Source organism: Adiantum capillus-veneris, chromosome 28 (genome assembly GCF_014529385.1).
Source record: "Adiantum capillus-veneris isolate H3 chromosome 28, ASM1452938v2, whole genome shotgun sequence".
NCBI lineage: Eukaryota > Viridiplantae > Streptophyta > Polypodiopsida > Polypodiales > Pteridaceae > Adiantum > Adiantum capillus-veneris.
In genome coordinates, this window is record NC_140958.1 from 11180589 (window position 1) to 11202869 (window position 22281).

The 22281-nt window shown below is 48.6% G+C and overlaps 1 protein-coding gene across 4 annotated transcripts in view; it reads right to left on the minus strand.

Annotated features, from left to right (window-relative positions):
• Window positions 1–1448: 1448 nt before the first annotated feature.
• LOC147420057 (uncharacterized) overlaps window positions 1449–22281 on the minus strand; it is a 108544-nt gene continuing 87711 nt past the window's right edge. The window contains exons 12-18 of one of the 4 annotated variants that reach the window (XR_015186910.1): window positions 16682–17017; window positions 16219–16554; window positions 15794–16108; window positions 15231–15569; window positions 14692–15033; window positions 2042–2387; window positions 1449–1877 (exon numbers count right to left, since the gene is read on the minus strand). Coding sequence is in view for 1 of the 4 variants with exons in the window: in XM_086503904.1 (XP_086360030.1) it covers window positions 1852–1877; window positions 14692–15033; window positions 15231–15569; window positions 15794–16108; window positions 16219–16554; window positions 16682–17017 (1694 nt within the window). In the remaining 3 variants the exon portion in view is untranslated. Of the gene's footprint in view, window positions 1878–2041; window positions 2470–14691; window positions 15034–15230; window positions 15570–15793; window positions 16109–16218; window positions 16555–16681; window positions 17018–22281 lie in introns of all 4 variants that reach the window. The other 3 variants (XR_015186908.1, XR_015186909.1, XM_086503904.1) reach the window with 3 other exon arrangements.

Consider the following 22281-nt stretch of genomic DNA (forward strand, 5'->3'; position numbering starts at 1 on the left):
GTCCAGATTTTTGATGTGTCTCCGAGTAAAAGACAATGTCTCTATCTCTGAAGCTATCTTCAAAGGCACCCACATCCAGCCTATATGATCCATTACAACTCCATGCCGCCATCCGGAGTGTGGTCCCATATGTCTCGCACCGTCATGCTGTGCGTTTTTCCAAAACCACTACTTTCCCTCCTCTGTAAAAGGCAATTTTTCCCTTCTCCCTTGCTGCCTTGATCTCTGGCATCAACTCTTGCATATGTGCTATTTGTGCTAAAGTAAGGTCATCCCCCATAAATATTCCAGTTTTCTTAAGTGCTGGTCTCTTCTTCAGGAATTCCTTTCTTGTTTCCAAACTCGGGAAACACAAAATAAGTGCTTTCTCTTTGACGTTTCCCTTCTCATCCACTCCCTTCTTTCCTACTCTCCAAGCACCTGTGTGCATAGGTTCCGGGATGCCCATGCGCTGCAAGAGTTTCTTCACTTCGTCTTCTACATTTTCTGTGTCTTTGATACCGGTAATACGCACATGGAGGGCTCTAGTCCTCCTCTTTTGTTCCTCCTCAATGGTCATATTGATGATGGTAGAAGTTTGTGCGGCTTCTGGCATCCGGGCCTTCCCTTTCTTTGCACCTTCGATCCATTTTTCTGCTTCATCAACTTTCTCCTGTGTTTTAACAAGGCGCTCCGCCCATGAGGAAGCCTCTTTCGAGTTTTGTTCTTCTCCTTCGCGCAGAGTTTTCACCTGCTCCTTAATATCTTCGAGCTCCTTTAACATCGAGGGCTGATTTCCCCCTTCCGTTTTGGGCATAATTTTGCAAGCTGCAAGTTCCCCTTTAAGCTCTGCAATCACTGCATCTTTTTCCTTCATGCATTTTTCCATATTGGTTTTCCAAGATTCAAATCTTGTAATTGCCTCATCCAACTTTTTCTGCATAATACATTCCATTACATTCACTTCTGCACGCATTAGAGCCTGCATCTCCCCTTTCACAGATAAATACATCTCATCATGCCTACCAAGCATCGCTTTATCTAATTCTTTCCTCATATCTGCATACATAGAATTCTTATAACTATCTGCGTTTGCATACATCTCTTTCCTGATGTCATCTCTCATAAAGCTGAGCTCAGATTTAACCAGATTTAATCATCACTTGAACCTTTCCATCATTAAATCATCTTGGACTCTGACGGTTTTCCCTACTCGCAGTGACCTTGGCGAGAGTATACTATCTCTGTTCCTCCGCTTGAAAGTCGCTTTCATTTTTTGTGGGGTGGTGAAGCCACTTGCATCACCATCCTCGACTGGTTGGTCCATCAACGGAGGTCGCGCCTCCGCCCTGGTTGGCCTCGCCCTAGTCACCAAGTACTCGCCCTCGTCTTGGCTGACTCAATCTCTTGGAGAGAGAGAGAGAGAGAGAGAGAGAGAGAGAGAGAGAGAGAGAGAGAGAGAGAGAAAATGAAATGAAATGAAATGTTATATTAACGTCTTCAAAAGGCCAAAGTGACCTATGAGACCAGAAAGTTACAATGTGGTGGATCTGATACAAAGTCAGAGTCAAAGTAACAAGATGACAACAATGACAAAAATGAAATGACAAATGTCACAATAAAATACTATGGAATCCTAAACTACTAGGTGTGAACACCAAGTACTCGCCCTAGTCACCAAGTACTCGCCCTCATCCTGGCTGACTCAATCTCTTGTAGAGAGAGAGAGAGAGAGAGAGAGAGAGAGAGAGAGAGACAGCTTGTAGAGAAACCCAATCTCCTTTTGTTTCGACCATGAAATGCAAAACACCATCACATGTATGAATGGTCCATGCTTGTTGCATAGAAACAAGCTCTTAATTGTAGCCAATCTTAATGAAAGCTCCTCCAAGACAGCCCTGTAGACAGAGAAAAAATTATGCATAAGTTGGGTACTAACTAACAAGTACCAATTACAGTATCCTCCTAAAAGGAAAAAAACTACAAAAGAGGCATAAACCATCCTATCTTATACCCTAAGGCTAACATTTTCAAGGACGGTAGCTGAAAGCCCACTTTTTACCTCTTCTGAAGTTTCAGCCTCAAGTGTTCATGACTCGGAAACTGGTCCAAATCTCTCATAGAATAAGCAATGGAAAAGTCCTTTCACCTCATCATAATCTGAACAATGGCAGATGACATACTCCTCAGCCCCTAATGCCAGCCTACAAACCCAGTGTAGAAGCTTTTCTGGAATTCCAACTGGTGCAAGGAAGTTTGTATTTGACTTTCATGTTGCATCCTCAGATGGGCTCCCCTCCTCTGATGGGCGCATCATGAACTTTGCAATATCAAAAGAATCCCCCTAGATGGTTGCTCTTTCATTCGAGGCTCTCCCTTTTAAGACGTGCCGTTCATCACAATCCAGCCTGGCGTCACAGCGCTATAACCACTAAGCCATTGACGAGGCAGTAGAATCACTAGAACAACCACCGAACCGAGCCAACATAGCTGAGCTTGAAAAGTGAGAACATCACATTGGCGAGGCAGTAGAATACTAGAACAATCACCGAACTGAGACAACATAGCTGAGCTTGAAAAGTGAGAACATCACATTGGCGAGGCAGTAGAATACTAGAACAATCACCGAACCGAGCCAACATAGCAAACACCTCAACTTGAAAGAGAGAACATCACACTATAGATAGAAGACATGGAATGTCTGAGTTCCAATCCCATAAGCATTGGCCGCTAAGGCGGCGCCCCCTACGGTACGTCCGGTGTCTAGTGTCAGAACCGCACTCTGCACCCTCCCTGCACATTGGAGCCTCGACACCCCCATGGTACCTGTGAGTCCTAGGCTTGGAGCTATGTGTGCTGCTAGCTAGAGTCTGTATGGTATGAGTTTGTTGATTTCCAGTGAGTTTTGAGTCTGTTGTTGTGCTTTGAGTTTTTGTTCCATTGCTGTGTGATGTTTTCTTCTGTTGGAGGAGGGTTTAACGCATACTATAGTGAGAAGCACCCACTGTAGAGAGCATGACACACTTTCCTTGCTACAAGTGCCCTCATTTTTGGCACGCCTGGTGGGACCTCAACCAAAATCTCACTCCACTCCATGGAGCATACATGGGTAAGGAACTGGCTGGTGCAGCCCCTCGCCTGGTCTAGTCTGCTTGGGTGGTCCAGCTCTAGTCAAGCTTGGTCTAGTCTATCTTAGCCTCGTCCAGCTTAGTTTGGTCTCTCTCGCCCTATCTAGCAGGAGTGGTCTAGCCGCTTGGTCTAGTCGAGTCGGCTTCAGTGGGTCTAGACTATCCAGCAAGTTCAAGGAACTCGGCGCCCAGAGCTTGGGTGGGTTTGTTGTTACTACTTGACACATACAAGGCAGTCTAAAGATCGAAAAATCCTACTTCTGAGCCCTTTGGAGTACTACCATAGAAAGCGCCTATTGCTAAATTGGCTTTATAAGATAGAGAAATAATTCTAAATGAATTATTGGAATTTTAAGTGAGAGGGTTTTTGTCACTAGAGACATCCGAGTACAAATATTTCTAGTGCGTCATTCAGAGTAATGACGAGAGCATTGTGGAAGGGAATATCTCAAAGGCCACCAGGAACGGGTACTTCTCATGCGTCACATCGGATGGGTGACAGGGAGCATCAGAAAGAAGTATTCAACCATCCGGGAACGGACATCTCTGATGCGTCATAGGATGGGTGACATAGAGCATTGCGAAGGAGATTGTACCGTAAGTTCGGAGGGAAAGGACTAGGTGAGGGTATTCCTCATGTGTCACAAGGTGGCTGACGGGGGCATCGAAAAGGGAATATTCCATAGTCGGGAGGAAATTCCGAACTGTGTTAGATTTGTGCACAAGGATGCGTAAGCACCTGAATGAAGATGGGTTTAGAGGAAACTTAAAACGGATGCTTTCTGAGAAAGCAGGTACTTTCCCGCGAGGAGGTCTATGTTTGCATTCCATCTGTGCATGTGGTTGCATCTAGGGACGCCTAGGAAGTGCAATGTAAGCATTGATTTTAAGTTTTAGAACAGGTTCACACTTTTTATTAAGTGGCCGGCTGCCCACTTAAAAATAAAGCATAAAAAAAAGAGAGACCCTTACAGCTGAAAACAGCCAGCGCTCCTCTCTCCTCTCTCTAGAGCTAACGCCAGCCAGCTCTTCTTCTCTCTATCCCTTATTCTAGCCGGCTTGCATCCCAAGGTGCCCCCTATTCTCGCCCGCAATGGAGGAGGGGCTGTCACAGATTTCAGCCGTGAAGACGCCACCACCGGTGATACACATGGCTGCCCCAAGTGTACCAGATGTCGCCGAGACCCAGTGCACGAGTTCCATTGCGAAGAAGTGTCTACAGAGAGAGTTTCCATCATGACAAGCTGCTGTTTTTCTCTATTTTCAGCCCATAAACGTCATAGACGGGGCTGATTTACGAGAAGGAACCCGAGAACACACCTCTTCTGTGTGTAGGATTGGAAGAGACATTTCTCTATGCACAGATCTCTTCCAGGGAATTGCTTTCCGAGAACCAAGTTGCATTTCGAGCCTCGAGACTTTGGAGGTAACATTTTTTCATGTTATGGTCCCTGAGTGTTTGTTTGCAAGTGTACTTCCTCTTCGCAAGCAACGTAACCGCGAAATGTGTTTCGGCAGGCCTGAAACGCGAAACAGGTGAAACGGGTGAAACATTCCACCCTACAAGTGAAACGCCTGAAAAAAAAAAAAATTCTCTTTAGAAAGTTTGGCCATTAAAAAGTTGTTTATTTATTATGTATATGCTATTTCAAGGTTAACATAGCATGTGTCTCAACTTAGCTACTATTCTTGGTCCTTTTCTTCCTATTTTGTCTATACATAACTCTACACATACACAAAAATTGGCGTTTTGGTCAGACATTTTAGTGAGGCCTTAGCCTAGGGTGAAACGTTTCGCGGTTACGCTGTGAATCGTGAGATGCCGAAGCATGGTTAGATGCTATGGATGACTATTTTAAAACTGTAGGAACTGCTCAGGAAAACCAAACAAAGGGTTGTCCTCTTGCCCCCTTCCTCTCTCAATTCTATGCGGAGGCGATGAGCAGATTTTTGGTTTCACAGCAGGTTGGTCTGAGGGGCTTAGCACTCCCTATACGGGGAGATGAGCTTCTGGACGCTGAGTTTGCTGACGACTCAGCCTTGTACTTAGAGGGCCAGGAGGCCAATCTTCACAGATGTGAGCAGGCTTTAGAGACCTTCTGCTGTGCATCGGGCGCACTGATCAACTGGAGAAAGACAGTGGCTTTCTCGGTTGGCAGTGCTCCTGTGCCAGATTGGATGCCAGGACAGGGTCTTAGATGGATTCCCCCAGGGATTGCAGTTCGATACTTGGGTTGTCAGGTTGGCCTGGACTTGTCCCCCGAGCAGCAAATTGCTCTGCTTCTCCTGTCCATCAAGAGAAAGCTATTACATTGGAGCTCAGCACACCTTTCGCTAGCTGGCAGAGTAGTAGTTGCCAATCAGGTGTTGTTGGCGACTATGTGGTACATCACTTCGTGCTGGATCTTCTCGAGTTCTTGTATCAGCCAGGTAGAGAGGCTGGTCAGTAACTTCCTTTGGTCAGGTCGTGACACTCAAATTTCCCGAGCCAAGGTGGCTTGGTCGGTCATCACACTTCCTTGTTCTCAGGGAGGGCTTGGGATCATTGATCCAGCACAGCAGAGCAGAGCCCTTCTTGGGAAGTTCGTTGTCAGAGGACTTCTTCCAGGCGAGGAGCCCTCGAAGGAGTTCTTGCTGCAGAGGCTTCGTGCTAGGGTGCCTCAGTCAGGAGGCCCTTGGCAACCTTCGACCAGATGGATCTTTACAGAGATGCGCCGAGTTGGTTTGAGCAAGAGACTGGAGGACCGCTTCGCTGTGAGTTTGCTTCGATCTTGGGAGCTCCTACAGCGTGGCCTAGAGAAGAGACAGCCGACGTGCATAAAGGAGCGCCTACGACAGCCCCTCGTCTGGAACCCCATGGTTAGCACTCAGAGAGGCCACTTGGTTGGGAGTCGGCCTCATGTTTCTTGGGGTCCCATGGCAGCAGGTCCAGCACGCTCTCTAGGTGACTGGCTAGAGTTCACAGGCTTGTCAGAGGAGGTGCAAGGTCTCCAGCTGCAGGGCATGAGAGGGGTGCAGAGCATGTGTCAGGACATCTCAGAGTCAGTTGCAGCTGAGTGGCTCACGCCTCTCGAGCCAGTAACACCCAGGTGGATGGGAGCCTTCACTCGACTTGAGGTTCTCATTTCAGTCAGAGCCTGCTCAGAGACAGTCCCAGCCCTGTTCTTTGAGCTCCAGGGTGGGGGACGATTACAACGAGTTGCAGTAGAGGCCCTGCAGGTAGCAGAGTGCTGTTTCCAGAGGATTCGAGTTATGGGCATCTGTGGGAGGACTTGCGTCATAGACCCTGACCCAGCAGCTCTTGACACTGGACAGTGGAGGCTATGGGCTTGGGAGTGTTGTCCACTGGCACGAGTACAGTGGGATCCTGGTGAGTGGCTATGGAGGGACCCCTTCTCTTCTGTAGACCGCCTAGGAGTCCCTTTCTTTCAGTACACTGTTCGGCTTGGACGTCATATACTTGCCGCACAGAGAGAGGCCCGCGCCGCTGCAGCACGTCATTGGCAGGAGGAGGGCCTCACAGTCGATTTCTTGGCAGCCTTTTGGCAGAGGCTGTGGGACTCCAGACAGCCGAGGCGCGTCACTTTGTTTCAGTAGCTGGTTGCACACAGAGCCACAGCAGTAGGGAGCTGGCTTGTACATAGTGGTCTCTCGGCCTCATGTGCAGCCTGTGACCAGTCGGTGGAGAGTCAGCGGCATTGTCTTTGGGACTGTCCCTTGGCCCAGCAGGTGTGGCTACGAGTTCTTCGGCTGATGCCTGCCCTCTCCACGGCTCGATAGTACACTTGGGGGGCGGCTTGGTCCACCCTCAAGGGCCCGGCACTCCAGTTTGAGGTATCTTCCACCAGCAGGATGATAGCGATGCAGGGGGGGCGACCTACACTCCAGCCTGCTACAGAGCTTACTCCACAGGAGTGGTGCAGTGAGAGAGATGAGTGTTGGGAGCTCATCAGTGGCCTGACTCTTTGGTTCATCTGGCGGGCCCGCTGCTTTCGCATCTTTGAGGCTCGCCTTGTACCACCAACAGAGACTGTGCGTGACTTTTGGCTAGAGCTGATCCATACTCTCAGAGGACAGCTTGAGGGACTACAGGGTAGCTCCGACCGCATGCGAGAGCGCCGCGAGGCTTTCCTTGGACTCTGGCGCCCTGGGCCTTTTTTCACCATAGTCCAGGGGGTGCTCAGATGGCACTACTGTCCACTTGTGTGGCTCTTCCCTCCTCCCATTTCTTGATTTAGCCTCATTGTACATATGCTGCTTTTTTTCACTGGGAGTGTCTCCCCATCATTCTTGTTGTAGCCCTCTCTTGGAGAGGTGGATGTAGCCCTACAGGCAGTTCTCATTAACTAATAGAAGGATCTTTTTCTCGGAAAAAAAAAACTTCAAGATTGCCACTATCTTCTCTGGGTCAGGTGCTAAACCTTTGGCAGACACCACATGGCCTAGACGTGTGCCCTCGGTGACCAAAAAGTGACATTTGTTAGGATTGAGTTTTAGCCGTGCCTCTCTGCATCTGAGGAAGACAGCAGAGAGCTGAGCGAGGTACTCCTCTAGAGTTTTTCCACTAGGGTTGAACATTGGGCACATGAGAAGGTCGAAAAATCGTCCATGAAGATTCGAAGATGACCCGTAAGTAAAGGACAGAATATAAGATATACTACTCGATTGAAGGAAGGTGGAGCGTTTTTCAACCCAAACGACATCCTAGTGTAGATGAAAATACCCCAGGGAGTCACAAAGGCCGTTTTGAGTTGATCACCTGGATGGATGCCCAACTGATTGTATCCACTGAACCCATCCATAAAACTGTACAATATATGCCCTGCTACATCTTCGAGCACACGCTCAGTGAAAGGTGTGGGAAACCATCTGGGATAGTTACCTTGTTCAGAGCGCGGTAATCTACACACACGAATTTTATTGGACTGCCTCTTAGGCGCTATCACCATGGGTTGATAACCACTCAGAGTGCTCCACAGGTACAATGATCCCTGCCTCTTGCATTTTTTCGAGCTCTGACTTGACAGCCTCTGCATACTTTGGGTTGAGCTTGTAAGCTCAGCCTCTGACAGGCCTAGCCCCTTCAACCAGAGGCATAGTGTGGAGACTCAATTCTGGTGGGATCCCTTCCAAATCCTTGTGGGACCAAGCAAAAACATCCTTAAAAGAGTGTATGAAAGAAACTACCTAATCAAGTAATGCGGGATGCTCCCATAACCAAGCTGCTAAGAGGACGTGCTGAGGGTTGTCAGGGTCGCCCAGGTTGACTTTTTTGACCGGGTCAGGAGGTGTAACTGTGGAGGGTACTTCAGAAGTTGAGAAATGAGCTACCTCTTGGAGCTTCGAGACATCATGTGCTGGCATTTGATCGATTGGAAACTCTGCATACTCTTCTTGTAACCATCCTGGTGGAAGCTCATCGAAGGGTAAATCTTCCGACACAGACATAACAGAGTGCTTTTGAGTGGGCGGGGCATCCGACCTGGGAGATGTTAGAGGAAGGGGGGAATCATTGGCGAGTTCATGCAGAGGATATTTTTTCCCCCTTTGGTGATGTGTTATAGGTTCCCCGAGGCCGAGGGCTTCCATAGGAGGATCATCTGAATCATGAGAATTTGGGGCTGACCCACTTACTTCTTCGACTGATCCACTGTCTGCTGCTGTAGGACTACTGTCTGCTGTAGAACTTGGGACATTTGTGTCCACCTGAGGAGTTGGGAGAGAGAGTGTTACTGGCACATGTGAGTTTTGAATAGAGACCACATAGCATGGCATCGAGGCGGTAGCTTCCAACCACTGCAGCAGGTCTTCGTCAGACCCGTCAGGTGGGATGGGGTGCTTAGGTCGGGGTTGAACTGCACTGACAATGAGCTGTGATGAACCACTGGATCCATACCTCCTTCGAGCCGAATTGGTTGCATGGGGGAGCCAGGAGTATGTATCCATATGGCGTCGTTTTCCCAATCATGAAGTGCCTTAGTATGCCGCAACCACGGTCTATCAATCAGCAAAGGAAATCCTCCCTCCACCTGAGGAAGACTAACCACCACAAAATCCAAGCTAAATGTGAAGTCTTGTACCCTCCGAGGCACCTTCTCTACTATGCCCACAGGGTAGACTGTCCTCTGGTCTGCCAATGTAGCAGTGAATTGAGCAGGGCGAGTAGGCTGCAGACCTAAGGCCAGCATAGTAAATTCTGGCATCAGATTGATCCGAGATCCACCATCCACTATGGCGCCTGAGAATTGATGCCGAAAAATAGACACAGTGAGGCGAGGACTTTTGTAATCGGTGAGGGGAGCAGCTGGCTATGAAATCATGTAGGACTCCAAGGGCTGCACAGGTAGGTGCCCGCCACTAGGCCCTGCACCAAGATACAGAGACTGGATGATGGAAAGGGTGTCACTTCTAAAATTTGCATCAAGTCGAAGCATGTCGTGCAGTGACACTTGCTGAAAGGTGTTTTTCAAGATAGACTCTGCTGTAGGCTTCAGTCCTTTGATTAGATCTTGCTCTGGTATCTTAAGCTTCTGCAAGTCCTATACTGCTTCCATGTAAGCACCATCAATATCTGATAGAAGCAAGGTAGGTTGGCTCTTGACACTACCTGCTAGTTTGTTAGCTACTAAGGGAGTTTGACTCATTTTTGTGACAGGGGATGGAAAAATTGGACCAGGGAGGCTGAGGCCAAGAGTAGCTCTCTGTGCGCGTGTGAGCACACCAGCCCGCTCTTCCACTTGCTTCAACCCATCTCGAGAGGCAACTACAAGAGTGGAAGGCGGGGCCTCTGGAATGGTGCTTACTGTGATGAGGTTAAGCTTTGGGAATGTAAACTCCTGCTGGTTCTGGGTTGTGCTTGCAGATGTGGATGCTCGTTGTTTTGGGCAGTCCCTACTATAGTGATCCTTTGCTTCAGGACAGTGTCGGCAAGGAGGGGACCCTTCCGGCAATGGACATTTGCTCTGATAATGTCCATACTCTCCGCACCTATAGCACAAGATTGGCCTATTGGAGGGGCGAGGTGGTCTCTCCCCTTGCTGCATGGGACCAGATGCTGACGTGTAGAAGCTTTGGGGAACTGAAGGAGTACTGGCATGATAAAAGCTGGGAGATGCAAAATTGTTGTGCATACCTTGCTGCATAGGAGGTGTTGTCAGCAGAGGTGGTAACGGGTTTTGATGGCCATAGGGTGAGACCATGTTCGATGAAAATGCTAGTCCTTGTTGGAGAGAAGGACCTAGACTTTGTTGTATTTGCCACAATCCCTTGATATAGTAGCAATCCTTGTCTTCGTGCCCTGATTTTTCGCAGAAGTGGCAATAAGCCCGAAGGGGACAGTCCTGTGGAGGATGCCCTGGAGAGCGACAAGAGCTGCACCATACCATAGCTTTAGTCTCCTGCTGAGACCGAAGCTCTTCTAGCTCTCTCTTGATTTGATCCAAAGCCTCAAGATGTGGTGGTTTCTCTTGTCTAAGAGAGATTGATTTCTCTTCTTGGAGAGTGCGTTGTAGTTTTGAAGCTTCAAGTTTTCTACGCAAAGAAGTCAATGGATCAGCAGGACTTTCCGAAAACACAGAGGGGGTCTCTATGTGAGGGGAGTTGTTGAACAGCTTCCTAGCCCCTTCTATTCTAGTAGCAGCTGCGATGAATTCCTTCATAGTGGCGTCGGGTCGAAGACTCTCTCGGAGTTTTTGCTGAGAAGTTTTGGGAAGCACCTTCTCCACCCACTTCTTAACCATGAATTCACCGGGTTGCTGGGGAAGCTTGGCAACCAGAGGCTTGGTTTTCATCATAAGTTCTGCAAAAGTCTCCTCCGGCTGGAGCACCATGTTGGCCAACTCATCCAACACCTTCTCCTCGTAGTCACCTGGCCTGAAAGCTGCACAGAACTGTTGTCTTAAGGCTGCCCAAGTTGCAAAATGGTTCTCTGCAAACTGGCTGCACCATTTGTCTGCTAAGGCATCCAAGGTGGATGGAAAGAGTACCAAATAGGCATCTTCCCTGTTAAGACCACGACCCCTACAGAGAGATACAAACCTCCTTGCATGGTCGTCATCATCTTCTGAAGAGATTCCTTTGAATGTAGGGAACTTGATGTTTACCTTAGCCAAAACGCTAGCCAACGGCTCCATGGCCCCTTGTTGAGCCTATTGCTCAGTAGCCTGCTGTAGCAGATTAGGAGAGAGCTTTACTGGAGAAGATGATCTGGAAGATGTGGAACCGGAGGGAGGAATGGGTGATGTCGTATGTGGAGGTATGGGTGATGAGGTTGATGGACTTCTAACAGGTTCCAAGGGTCGTCTTCTGTTGTAGTACTTCAGAGGACTCAGGAGTGCGCTTTGATGCTCGACTGACCGCCTTGTATGGGTCATGCAGGGACCACCAAACTAACCAAGCTTTGGGCAAGAAAACCTTGAACTGGCTGAAGACTGGTCTACACTCTACTAGACCAAGCAAGTGACTAGACCAGGCTGGACCAAGACGAGGAGGACTAGACCACGGACGAGGAGGACTAGACCAGGGTCGAGGAGGTCTAGACTAGGGACGAGCGCAGGTTGGACCAGGCCGAGAGATGACTACGGCGAGAGAGGACTAGACTAGTTGGACCAGGCCAGAGGAGAACAGTGCAAGGCAAGGTCGGCGAAGCTAGGTAGACCCAACTAGCTTCAAGATTTGCACCTCACAGAGTGAGATTTCAGTTGAGGTCCCATCGTGATCGCCAAAATGAGAGCACCTGTAGCGCGGATAATGTGTCGTGCTCTCTACAGTGGGTGGTCCTCAGTGGAATGTGCGTGACAATCTCACTCAACAGACTGAAAAGAAAGGAAACAACAGACAACTGAGATCACAGAGTCACAACAGCAACACACAACAACAGCAACAGTAGACCACAACAAATGACTCGACTATCTCAAAGAACTGATACAGACTCTGGCATGGCAACACACTCAGCTCCAACCAAGGACTCTCAAGTACAATGGGCTGTCGAGGCTCAGATGTGCAGGGATCGTGAATCAGTGCTAGTGCTCTGTGTATAGACTCACTCTAAACGACTACGTAAAAGATACAGATGACCAAACCGCTACTACTCATATATATAACCATAAAGAGCCACCGACGCTCATAAATGATAGCACCTAGGTCTATCTCCACTGACTGGTGGTGGTGACCTGGCCACGATGCCCACTAGACCACCGTATCCCTGCCACGTGTCACTGTCCAACGAGTCCGTCCAGTGTGAACCGACCAACCAAAGACCAACTGTAAAGTCCAAAATAACTGTCCTGTGAAAGTGACACTGCAGCCTGCTACACAACATGATTAACGAAGCTTGAGTTGATGACGGTGATGACTGATATTGAATTATCTGCTGATAAAAAGAGCGTCGACAACGGTAACGAGCATCGACGATCGTAATAAGCATAACCGCTCAATCGGTTCTTCTTTGCTTGCTTTCGTAACGAGCTCCTCTCCGTCTTCGATCGCCAAGAATATCTCTTCAACACTTCTCTCTGTGATTCTTTGAATGTAAACCGCCTTGCTCTTACTTTCTTCAATTGCCTTCGGTTACTCTTCTTGAGATGCTCAAGATCTTCATTGCCAGAAACTGAGAGAGAACAAAAAAAAATTTCCTCTTCTTCTTCTTCTTCTCTTTCCTTTCCTTCCTTTCCTTCTTTCTTTCTTTCCTTTCCTTCTTCTTCTTCTTCTTTTCTTTTCCTTCTCTTTTTTCTTCTTCTTCTTTCTTTCTTTCTCCTTCTTCTTCTCTTCTTCTCTTTCTCTTCTTCTTCTTCTTTTCTTTCTTTCTCGACGACGCTTTCCTTTCTCTTCTTCTTTTTCCCTAACTTTGCATAGCTATGGCCTCCTCTAAAAAAAACTTCTCAATGCTTGCTTTTGAAGAGGCCGTCGTTGCCCTCTCTCTTTTTTTAAAAATTATAAAAAAAACCACTTGGTGGTTATTAGGTTTGATTCTCTTGGGCGGCTTTTGGATGTTTATGGGATGCCGGCTTCTCTTGGGCGGCTTTTGGATGTTTATGGGCTGCCGTCTTCTCTTGGGCGGGTGGCCCTCGAAGGGAGCCACATTTGGTTCACATGTCGACCAAAGTCTTGCCAACCACATCATGTTTCTCCGAAAGCTTTTAATGGCATACATACCCGACCAAGGCACTGTCTGACCGCCTTCCACTGCCATGTTGGGCATTTCCCGTAATCAATGCTCTCTGAGAGTCGACCTTTTTAACTGAAGGCTTATCAAGAAATTTATGTGCATTCATAAAGGCACCACATTTAATTACATATCAACCACGGTAGTGCCGAGCACAAGCCCACCAGCATACCCAGCTATCAATGCATTGCAAGAGTTGACATGCCAAGCAAGATTCTCCTTGACCATGTATTGCCCTATTTAAGTGCACCGCATTCCAAAACCCGATCGAAACCCAAAAACTCCCAGACGGCACACTGATCCAGGCATCCAAAGTGGTACGGAACTGGCCCCTCATGAAACTTAAACTATCTCGACAACCGGAACTCCGATTGCCGATCTGAAAAGATCGACGTGCTCCACAAAGTGAGCACTTTAGGCCCATGCATTCATATCAACTTTGACCCTTCATCAGCAGCTGCCCATGCAATCGACTCAAACTTCAAACTGACATAACTTCCTCATCGTAACTCAAATTGACGAGTCGTAAAGACAGACTTGAACAACACTTCTAGTACTAAATTCTAGTCCATAAGTTGTCATCTGTGATCACTTCAACCATACTCTTTTTTAGCATCATTAAGCCACATCTGGCATACATTTAGCATTTAACCTGCTTATTATCAAGTCCTTATCATTGTTGAATAATCATATAGACTTCAATTAGGCTTAACATGCATCCTTTTGCTATTTTTCCCATCATGGAAGTGGAGCTGCACGACAACGTGGCAGTGATACACGTGGTGGTCTAGTGGACACAGTGACCAAATCACTACTACCACGCTGGACTGAGATATTTTGCTAGCCATTGGTGGCTCTTTAGGATTGTCTATATTTGTAGTTGGTTCTAGTCGTTGGACATCATCCACTTTCTATGGTCTAGAGTCTTGAGTCTGGTGTCTTGTGTCCAGCATCGCACATCTGCACCCTCCCTCCATAATGGAGCCTCGACACCCCCATTGTACCTATGAAGTCTGGGCTTGGAGCCAAGTGTGCTACCGACCAGAGTCTGCATGGTCCTATGAGTTTGTCAAGTTCCAGTGAGTTTTGAGTCTGTTGTGCTTTGAGTTGTTGTTCCATAGTTGTGTGATGTTTTCTTCTCTTGGAGTGAGGTTTCAAGCATTACTGCATTGAGGAGCACCCACTGTAGAGAGCACAACACACTTACCTTGCTACGGCAGGTAGCTAAAACACACACACACACACATACACCCACACATGTGTGTGTATAAGTGAGACAAAGTTTTTATCTGAAAATAAGGCAGATAAACCTTCAAGAAATTAGGATGGAAATCTTTGCCGCTGAGCAACTCTACAAAAAAGTAATCTAGCCATTACATAGTAAATACAAATAGGGGAAAGTTGAAAGGCTTTGTTGCATACCTGGTAGGACAGAAAACAGAAATGGAGACCCTTGAATCTGACTCGATGCATCACCAATGCGTAGCAAAAAGTCTCCCTTGGTGGTGCTGTTTAGAGTGGATGTGATATTGAAGGTTACGATTAGAATTCCAGGCTCCCCACTGCTTATAAGCTTCGGCCTCATTTTGGTTGGTTTGCCTTTGAGATCCATCACTGTCATCTTCGTGAATGTAAAATTGGTGGAGCTCAACATCGTATTGAGGTCATCCTTGAGTGTGACTGCAAACATCACTTGCTGGCCTCTTTCAAACACATTAGTGCTATTTAGCCACGAGCCTGTGCAATATGGAATGTAGACAAGGCCTGGAAAAACAAACCTTCTTCAACAGAAATCATGCTTCAACCATGCCATCAAGTGAAGGCTTGCATCCACAAAATCACAAAAAACTGTGAATTCTTTCTCCAAGCAACCCCAAAATTTACTATCCCATTCATTTCATTGATAGAAGGTCGGGGATGCAGATGTATAAAGCGTTCAAGAGAGAGACAAATAGCAATACCTGATACAAGTGTGAAAGCAAAGGGAGACCCCTCAATTTGGACCTTATTGATAAGTACATACAAGAGGCAACGGCCTGACTTAACAGGATTGAAATTTAAGATTTCATATATCTTGCTGATGTCAAGAGTTGTCACAATACTTAAATCAGATCGTTTCGCGTCATTCTGGCAGGTCACATATGCACTGTATACAAGAGTGTTGGCTTCCTCTGAAGATGCACTCACGATGTTACTGTAAGGATCCATCAAGAAGATTTTTAAAGCAGCAGAATCTCCTATTTTGAATGAGTTTGCTTCATCAACCCAGGCTCCTTTACAATTTGAAGGTGAGATAGATGCTGCACAAATGCCATAAGCGCAAAAGTGTCACTCTAAGCTCTCTCTGATCATCAATCCCTACAGAGCCCACACCCAAACACACATTGGATTTCTTCTGTAAACCTATATGCATATACATATGATTGAAATGAATACTTGTACTTCTTTGCATGTCTTGTACTGAAGAGAACAGACTCGTAGGTGTCTCTGTTGCGCTCAAAATTACTGCTTGAAATGTAATGACCTGGAATGATGCTGAAGTTGAGAGGAGATCCATTGAGGTCATCACTGCCACCATTCACCAAGTGAAGTGAATAATCCCCAGGACGGGTAATGATGAAATTGATATGTTGAATGCCCGGTTCTCTTCTAGTTAGGACAGAAACATCCTCAAAGGTCCACCCATCACGCAAGAAGTACATGGTGAAATTGATATAGCTGCTTACACTATTGTTGTAAGCATCCACAAAAAGAACTTCTGCACTTGCTTGACTTCCGGCTTTGATCTCATTTGTTTTATTTAGCCATAGAACTTGACAATCAGGTGTTGATAGCACACCTGCAGCAGCCAAAGAAAGGATAGTAATTTACATTTGGCAAACACGCACACCAGGGGAGACTGCACCCAGGAGGAGAAGGATGTAACATATATCAGGATCCAGAACAAACCTGGCTCAATTGTGTAAGGAAAAGGGGAGCTTACAATACTGCTGGAATTCATGGTGACATAAAGAAGGTAATCACCAGCTCGCCTATTGTTGAAACTGATAACCTCATATCCAGAATCTTTTTGAGCTGTAAGGGTTACATTTATCAATTGTGAAGTACCAGCTAAGGTTTTTGTCTGGACAGTGAATTGAGCAAATGAGCTTGTATTTTGGGACGCTGTTATATTGTTTCGATATGAATCTTTAAGAAACACATACAAGTCAATACTATCTGCTGCACTATATAATCCAGAAGCATTTTTCCAAAAACCAGTACATTGTGCCACAGAAATAGGACCTGGCATTCATATCAGTTATTCCAGGAAAATTATATTTGACTTTCTACTCTTTTCGAATCATGGAATTTTATCTCGCTATTAAAATGACAAAACAATATTATCAACAATGATTACTTCAAATGTTACCTGGTACAACCATGTAACCAAATGGAGATCCGCTGATTTCTGTACCATTGTATTCCACATGCAGAAGATAAGTTCCACCAAGAGTGGTCAAAAAGCTTATAGTTTCTATTCCAAAGCTTTTGTTTTGACTGGATGTAAGGTTGTCCAAATCATAAGCAATTCCTTCGTTTGTCATGCTGTAAACTTTGAAGTCTAGAACTTGGTCACTGACAGATGAGGTAATTGTGTTATTAAACTCATCCTTCATAAGGATTATGAAACTAGGATATATTCCTGCTGCAAATGAGGCATTTCCAGTTGACCAAGCTCCCATACAGTTTGGTGCATGTGTAGCTCCTGAAATTTCATGGGTGGAATTTATGCCAGCATGGATGCAAAAGCCAGAAATACACACACACACACACATTTATTTATTTATTTTTGTAAATCTCTGGGATTAATTTACAAGTGGGAAATCTCAAAGCAAGGAAAAACCACCAAGCAAAAAAGATAGAGAAAGTGGAGCAGCATGGGGCTCCAAAGGCTAGAAACAGTCAAAATAAATCCTATAGGCATCAAGAGTGATGTCCCCAGCATCATAGGCAAAATGCAACGCCTGACCCGACCCAACGAAAATTTGAAGTTGCGAAATGGGTCAACAGCAATGACTTGAAACATTAAGGAGTTGCAATGGTGCCAAATGGTCCACAGAACCGAAAATCTGACCCAACCAAAAAAGACTCTAAACTGCGACTGTAGAGACTGAAGCTCCAAAACGGTCTATGAAAAGTGGCGGAAGGAAAACGCAACCGAAGAGCAGCTGACACCTGTTGAATGAATGACCAGGAGCAGCAACAACCCCACAATAAGTGCAGCACAGTCTCCTTAGCATCATGACAAAGAAGATTCTGCCAGATACTAGCCAAGGTTCGCTTCCACCACAAGGCTGATGTGGAGAGGGACCACAGCTGGCTACCATGCCGCACAATCCATACACCAGATTGCAATAGAGCATAAACATTGGCAGCAGAAATGCAGTCTAGCCTCAAGTCAACAAGCTTCCACCACCTGATGCACTTGGCATATTCCTTTTTGCAAAAGAAAATAGGCCTGGCGAGGAGACCGTTGAACCAAAATCGAGGAGAAAGCCTTGCTCCAATGCAAACTCTCCTATTGAAGGGAATTGCCAAGAAGATATTGTCGACCGTGCCATTGCATATGCAAGGTGATAACCTTCCAGTCAACAATGAGAGAAGAGGTAAAAGGGGCATCCTGAAATGTGTCCTTCAAGCTGCCCAAAAATAACCTCCCAATATGGCGGCTGCCAATGACCAAAGGATGGCGTAACAATATGCTCACACATATGTGACAACATAAGTGTCCAAGGCTGCTACTGTTGCACCAAGATTGCTAACAACATAGCTTTTTTCCCAAGCCAGAACATGAGTGCGCAAATCCAAAATATTCAACCCGCCAAGGCGCTTGGGAGAACACAACTTGTCTAGAGACAAAAGTCGGAGACCTTAGCTGCTGCTGTGAACCACGCTGCGCCATCGCTCCCCCCCCCCCCCCCCCCCCCCCCCCCCAAGCGCTGGCTGCCTCCTCCCGCTGTCTACCTCCCTCCCGCCCGCCTGGCCTCAGCCCCCGCTGCCCCCCCTCGCGCTGCCCCTGCCCCTGCCCCTGTCCGTCCGCCCGCCCTCAGCCCCCGCTTCCGCCGCCCACCGCCCTCTCCCTTGCGCAGCTACGCTACCCTTCCCGCTTGCCCCAGCCCGCTGCCCCCCCCTCGCCCCGTTCGCCCGCACGTTTTGTTCTTCCTCCTCGACAGCTCCCTGCAGTTTCGTCCCTTTTGGCACTGGTTCAATTCCTTGGAGCAGTGTTCGGCAAGCCCAATTGCAGCACCCTCCTATCGCCCTCTTCTTACGCCACAGCAGTAGACACAGATGGAGGCTCCAGCTTCTCCACAGAGGGACTCGCCAAAACCCCCTCGCCCCACCCCGCTGAGCCCACCATTTGACTTGCTCTCTCGCCGACAGAGCAAGCGAGCCTTGCCGCAGAGGTAGAGCGATTGCAGGCGACCTCGGTCATCTACAAGATTCTCGGCACCCGACCTAGCAGAGGAGAGCTGCAAGACCTTCTTCAGGCCCGCCTTCTCGCAGGGGTGGGCAAGATCCAGGATGTCCAGATTCTCGGACGGGGTTACTATCAGATTGAATTTGAGACCTCCGAGATGGCGTCCAAGGTCATAGCTATGAGTCCACTGGCCATCCGAGCATCACGTGCCCACTTTCGACAGTGGCGACATGGCTTTGACCCAGCTTCGGATGTTTTAGTAGAGGAGGCAGACATCCCCATCTCAGTCTGCTTTCCGGGTTTACGGAGGGAGTACTTACCACTTCTTTCCAGGATCGGTTCCGCCATTGGGACTGTCCTGGAGACACCTCGTACGGCAGCATCAGTAGCTGCCAAGGCGGCTGGCATTCCCTCAATTCGAGTTTTGGTCAGAGATACCCACACGCTCCCGAAGGTTATCCTGTTACCTCGGGTGAGTGGGGGTTGGTTTTGATAGAGTGTGGAGTACTCGGGCCTCCCGAACCAGTGCTTCATTTGCCGACAGATGGGCCATCTAGCGAAGGCCTGTCCACGGAGGAGGCCGCGACCTGCACCACAGCCTCAGCCCCAGCCTGCCAGGGCTGGCCCACAGCCACAGTCAGCGGCACAGCGCACACATGCAAAGCCACCCTCCGAGCCTGAGGCTCTAGCAGAGGAGGAGTGATAGCAGGCCCGTGGTCGACGACGCCAGGGGCCACAGCGTCAGCCTGGCACTCAGAGTGGCCCTCAGGTGCCTACTCAGCAGCAGTGGGTTCCCACAGGGAACCGCTTTGGTCCTCTTGAGCAGGAGGAGATCCCTGCGCCACCCCCACCTCCGCTTCACCCTCGGCAGCCTCTCCCCCCCAGAGTTCCCCCCCTCTTCCTCATCCTCCCCGCCGCCTTCTGCTCCCATTGCCCCTCCACCTCGCCCCTCTACCTCTGTCGCCCTATCCCGCCCCTCTTCTCCTTCGCTCTCCCTAGCTCCTTCTCCCCCCCCCCTCCTGCTCCAGTTCCACAGTCGACTCAGGAGATTGGTCCTTCTCCGACAGCTAGGAGATCTCTTGGCAGTGCCTTTGCCACGAGTCGCCTAGCGAGAGAGGGTTAGCCCTTCTTACGGCCCCCTTTGCAGATTCAGACATCCTCCCTTGCAGCTATCCCTCGGGGTCTGATGAGCATTGACATCCGACACCGCTAGGACTTCTTCGACTACGGGTTCACTCGTTTTCTCCGCGATTCCGCAGCAGACCATGAGGCAGCCTGCTTCAAGGTCCATGCCTTGTTCCTTGCCGCTAGGGGGACAGAGGCCTTGGACTCAGCAGTTGGTTTCTCCTTCCCCCTCTGTGGTAGGGCCGAGACAGAGTGGTTCCCTCAACTCAGTGTTGGGATGGTTGCATACACAGGTCCTAGAGTTCTCTCATCACATGGGAGAACTTGGAGTTACAGATATGCTAGAGACTTTGTGGCCATTGGCCAAGTTTGCGGTGACATCCCTAGACTCAGCATGATGTAGGCACATTGTGGTGTACTTCTTTGCTGATACGCAGTGTTTGCCTTGCTATGTATACATTCATGAGGACTCCTGGACAGAGGAGGTTGCTTTACGCACGGCTCGCTCTGCTTGGGTGTGGGCTAGGCACTCACTGCAGTCTCGCCTATCTAGAGGACGCTCGGATGCGAATTACTCCCCATCCAAGCTAGCCTCGAAGATAGCCCGTTTTGCTGTTGCGGCAGCATCTGTTCTCTCTCGCTCCCCATGAGGATTGTCTCATGGAACGTGCAGGGACTAGGTGGGCCCCAGTTTCAGCGACAGCGGGGCCGATTGCGTCAGGAGCTTCAGCGTTGTCTTGTGGGAGGAGAGATTGATCTCCTTATGCTTCAGGAGCACCATTTGTGTGAGAGCTGCATTCGACGATGTCGTCAGATTTTGCGTGGATGATATGATACCTTTTCGTCAGCTGCTTTTGGACCTGGAGGCATCCAAGGTGGGGTATGTATGACTATTGCGGACTCATTGCAGCAGGCCATTGTGGGCAGAGGGATTTTTGTGCCAGGCGAGGCTCAGTGGATTACTATGCAGGTTCAGAGTGGCCTTGTGGGTTTCCTGAACATCTATACGCCCAATGTGGTGAGTGCTCGTGCAGAGTTTTGGTCACAGATTGTTGAGTCTTTGCCGCAGGCCGATCATTGGTGTATAGGAGGGGACTTCAACATGTTGGAGGACCCTTCTGACAAGATTGGTGGCAGCCATGCTACTGTGCATGGAGTCGAGTTGGCAGCTCGGGAGAGGTTGTGTATGACTTTGAGGGTCTCGGATACATGGCAGCACTCTGGTTTTGTGAGGCCCCCAGACAGTCTTGCCTTCTCTAGATCGGACCGCAATGTGGGAGGAGTGAATCTATCGCGGATAGATCGCTTCTACACTAGTGACCACTTCAGTGACTTGGGGGGAGCTTGCTAGCATAGAGGAGAGGCGTCATGAGTTTGCCTTCCACCGACAGGCATCTCAGTGGACTCAGGTGGGTGACAGAGTGACTGGTGCATTTTTTGAGACAGTGGGACCTCGGCACTCGCATGCCAAGGTCAGTCAGTTGAGGAGGCCCGATGGGTCAGTTGCTTGTGAGCCCGAGGATATGCGTGCAGTTGCTACTGACTTCTACCGTGAGTTACTGTCGGCTCAGCCGCAGTCAGAGCGACAGGTTGCATGCAGGGAGCAGGTTTGGGCACAGATGCCATGTCTTGTGACTGAGGAGATGCGCCAGAGGCTAGAGATGCCACTCCAGCTGGAGGAGCTGCACACGGCTCTTAGGGCCCTCCCCCGTGGTAGCTGTCCAGGTGAGGATGGGTTGACTCCCAGCTTTTTCTTAGAGTACACATAGGAGTGATGCCTGACAGCATGAACGAGGGCCTGATCTACCTCATTCCCAAGGAGGGTGGCTCCTTGGATGAGATTCCACAGTGGCGCCCCATCACCATCCTCAACTCAGTCTACAAAATTCTTGCCAAGGCTCTGAGTTTGAGGATTCAGCCACTTTTAGAGTGCCTTATACATGGGACTCAGAGACAGGTTTTGTCAAGGAGCGCAGTATCCTTGACAACATCTTTACTTTCTGGGAGGCTTATGCCCTGGCACGGCTCCGTGGTGAGGACCTCGTGATTCTTCTTCTCGATTTTGAGAAGGCATATGACAGAGTTGACTGGGACTTTCTAGAGGACACTCTACGCAGGAGGGCTTCTCAGATGCTTGGAGCAGAGGGGTGTCAACCCTATACAGACACGCTCACAGTCAGGTGCTTTTGGCAGGAGGTAGAGGTGACCGCTTCATGCTTACTCGCTCAGTCAGACAGGGTTGTCCTCTTGCGCCCTTTCTCTTTCTGTTCTATGCGGAGGCGATGAGCAGATTTTTGGTGTCACAGCAGGTTGGTCTACAGGGCTTAGCACTTCCTATTCGTGGAGATGAGCTACTGGACGCTGAGTTTGCCGATGACTCAGCCTTGTACTTGGATGGCCTGGAGGCCAATCTTCACAGTTGTGAG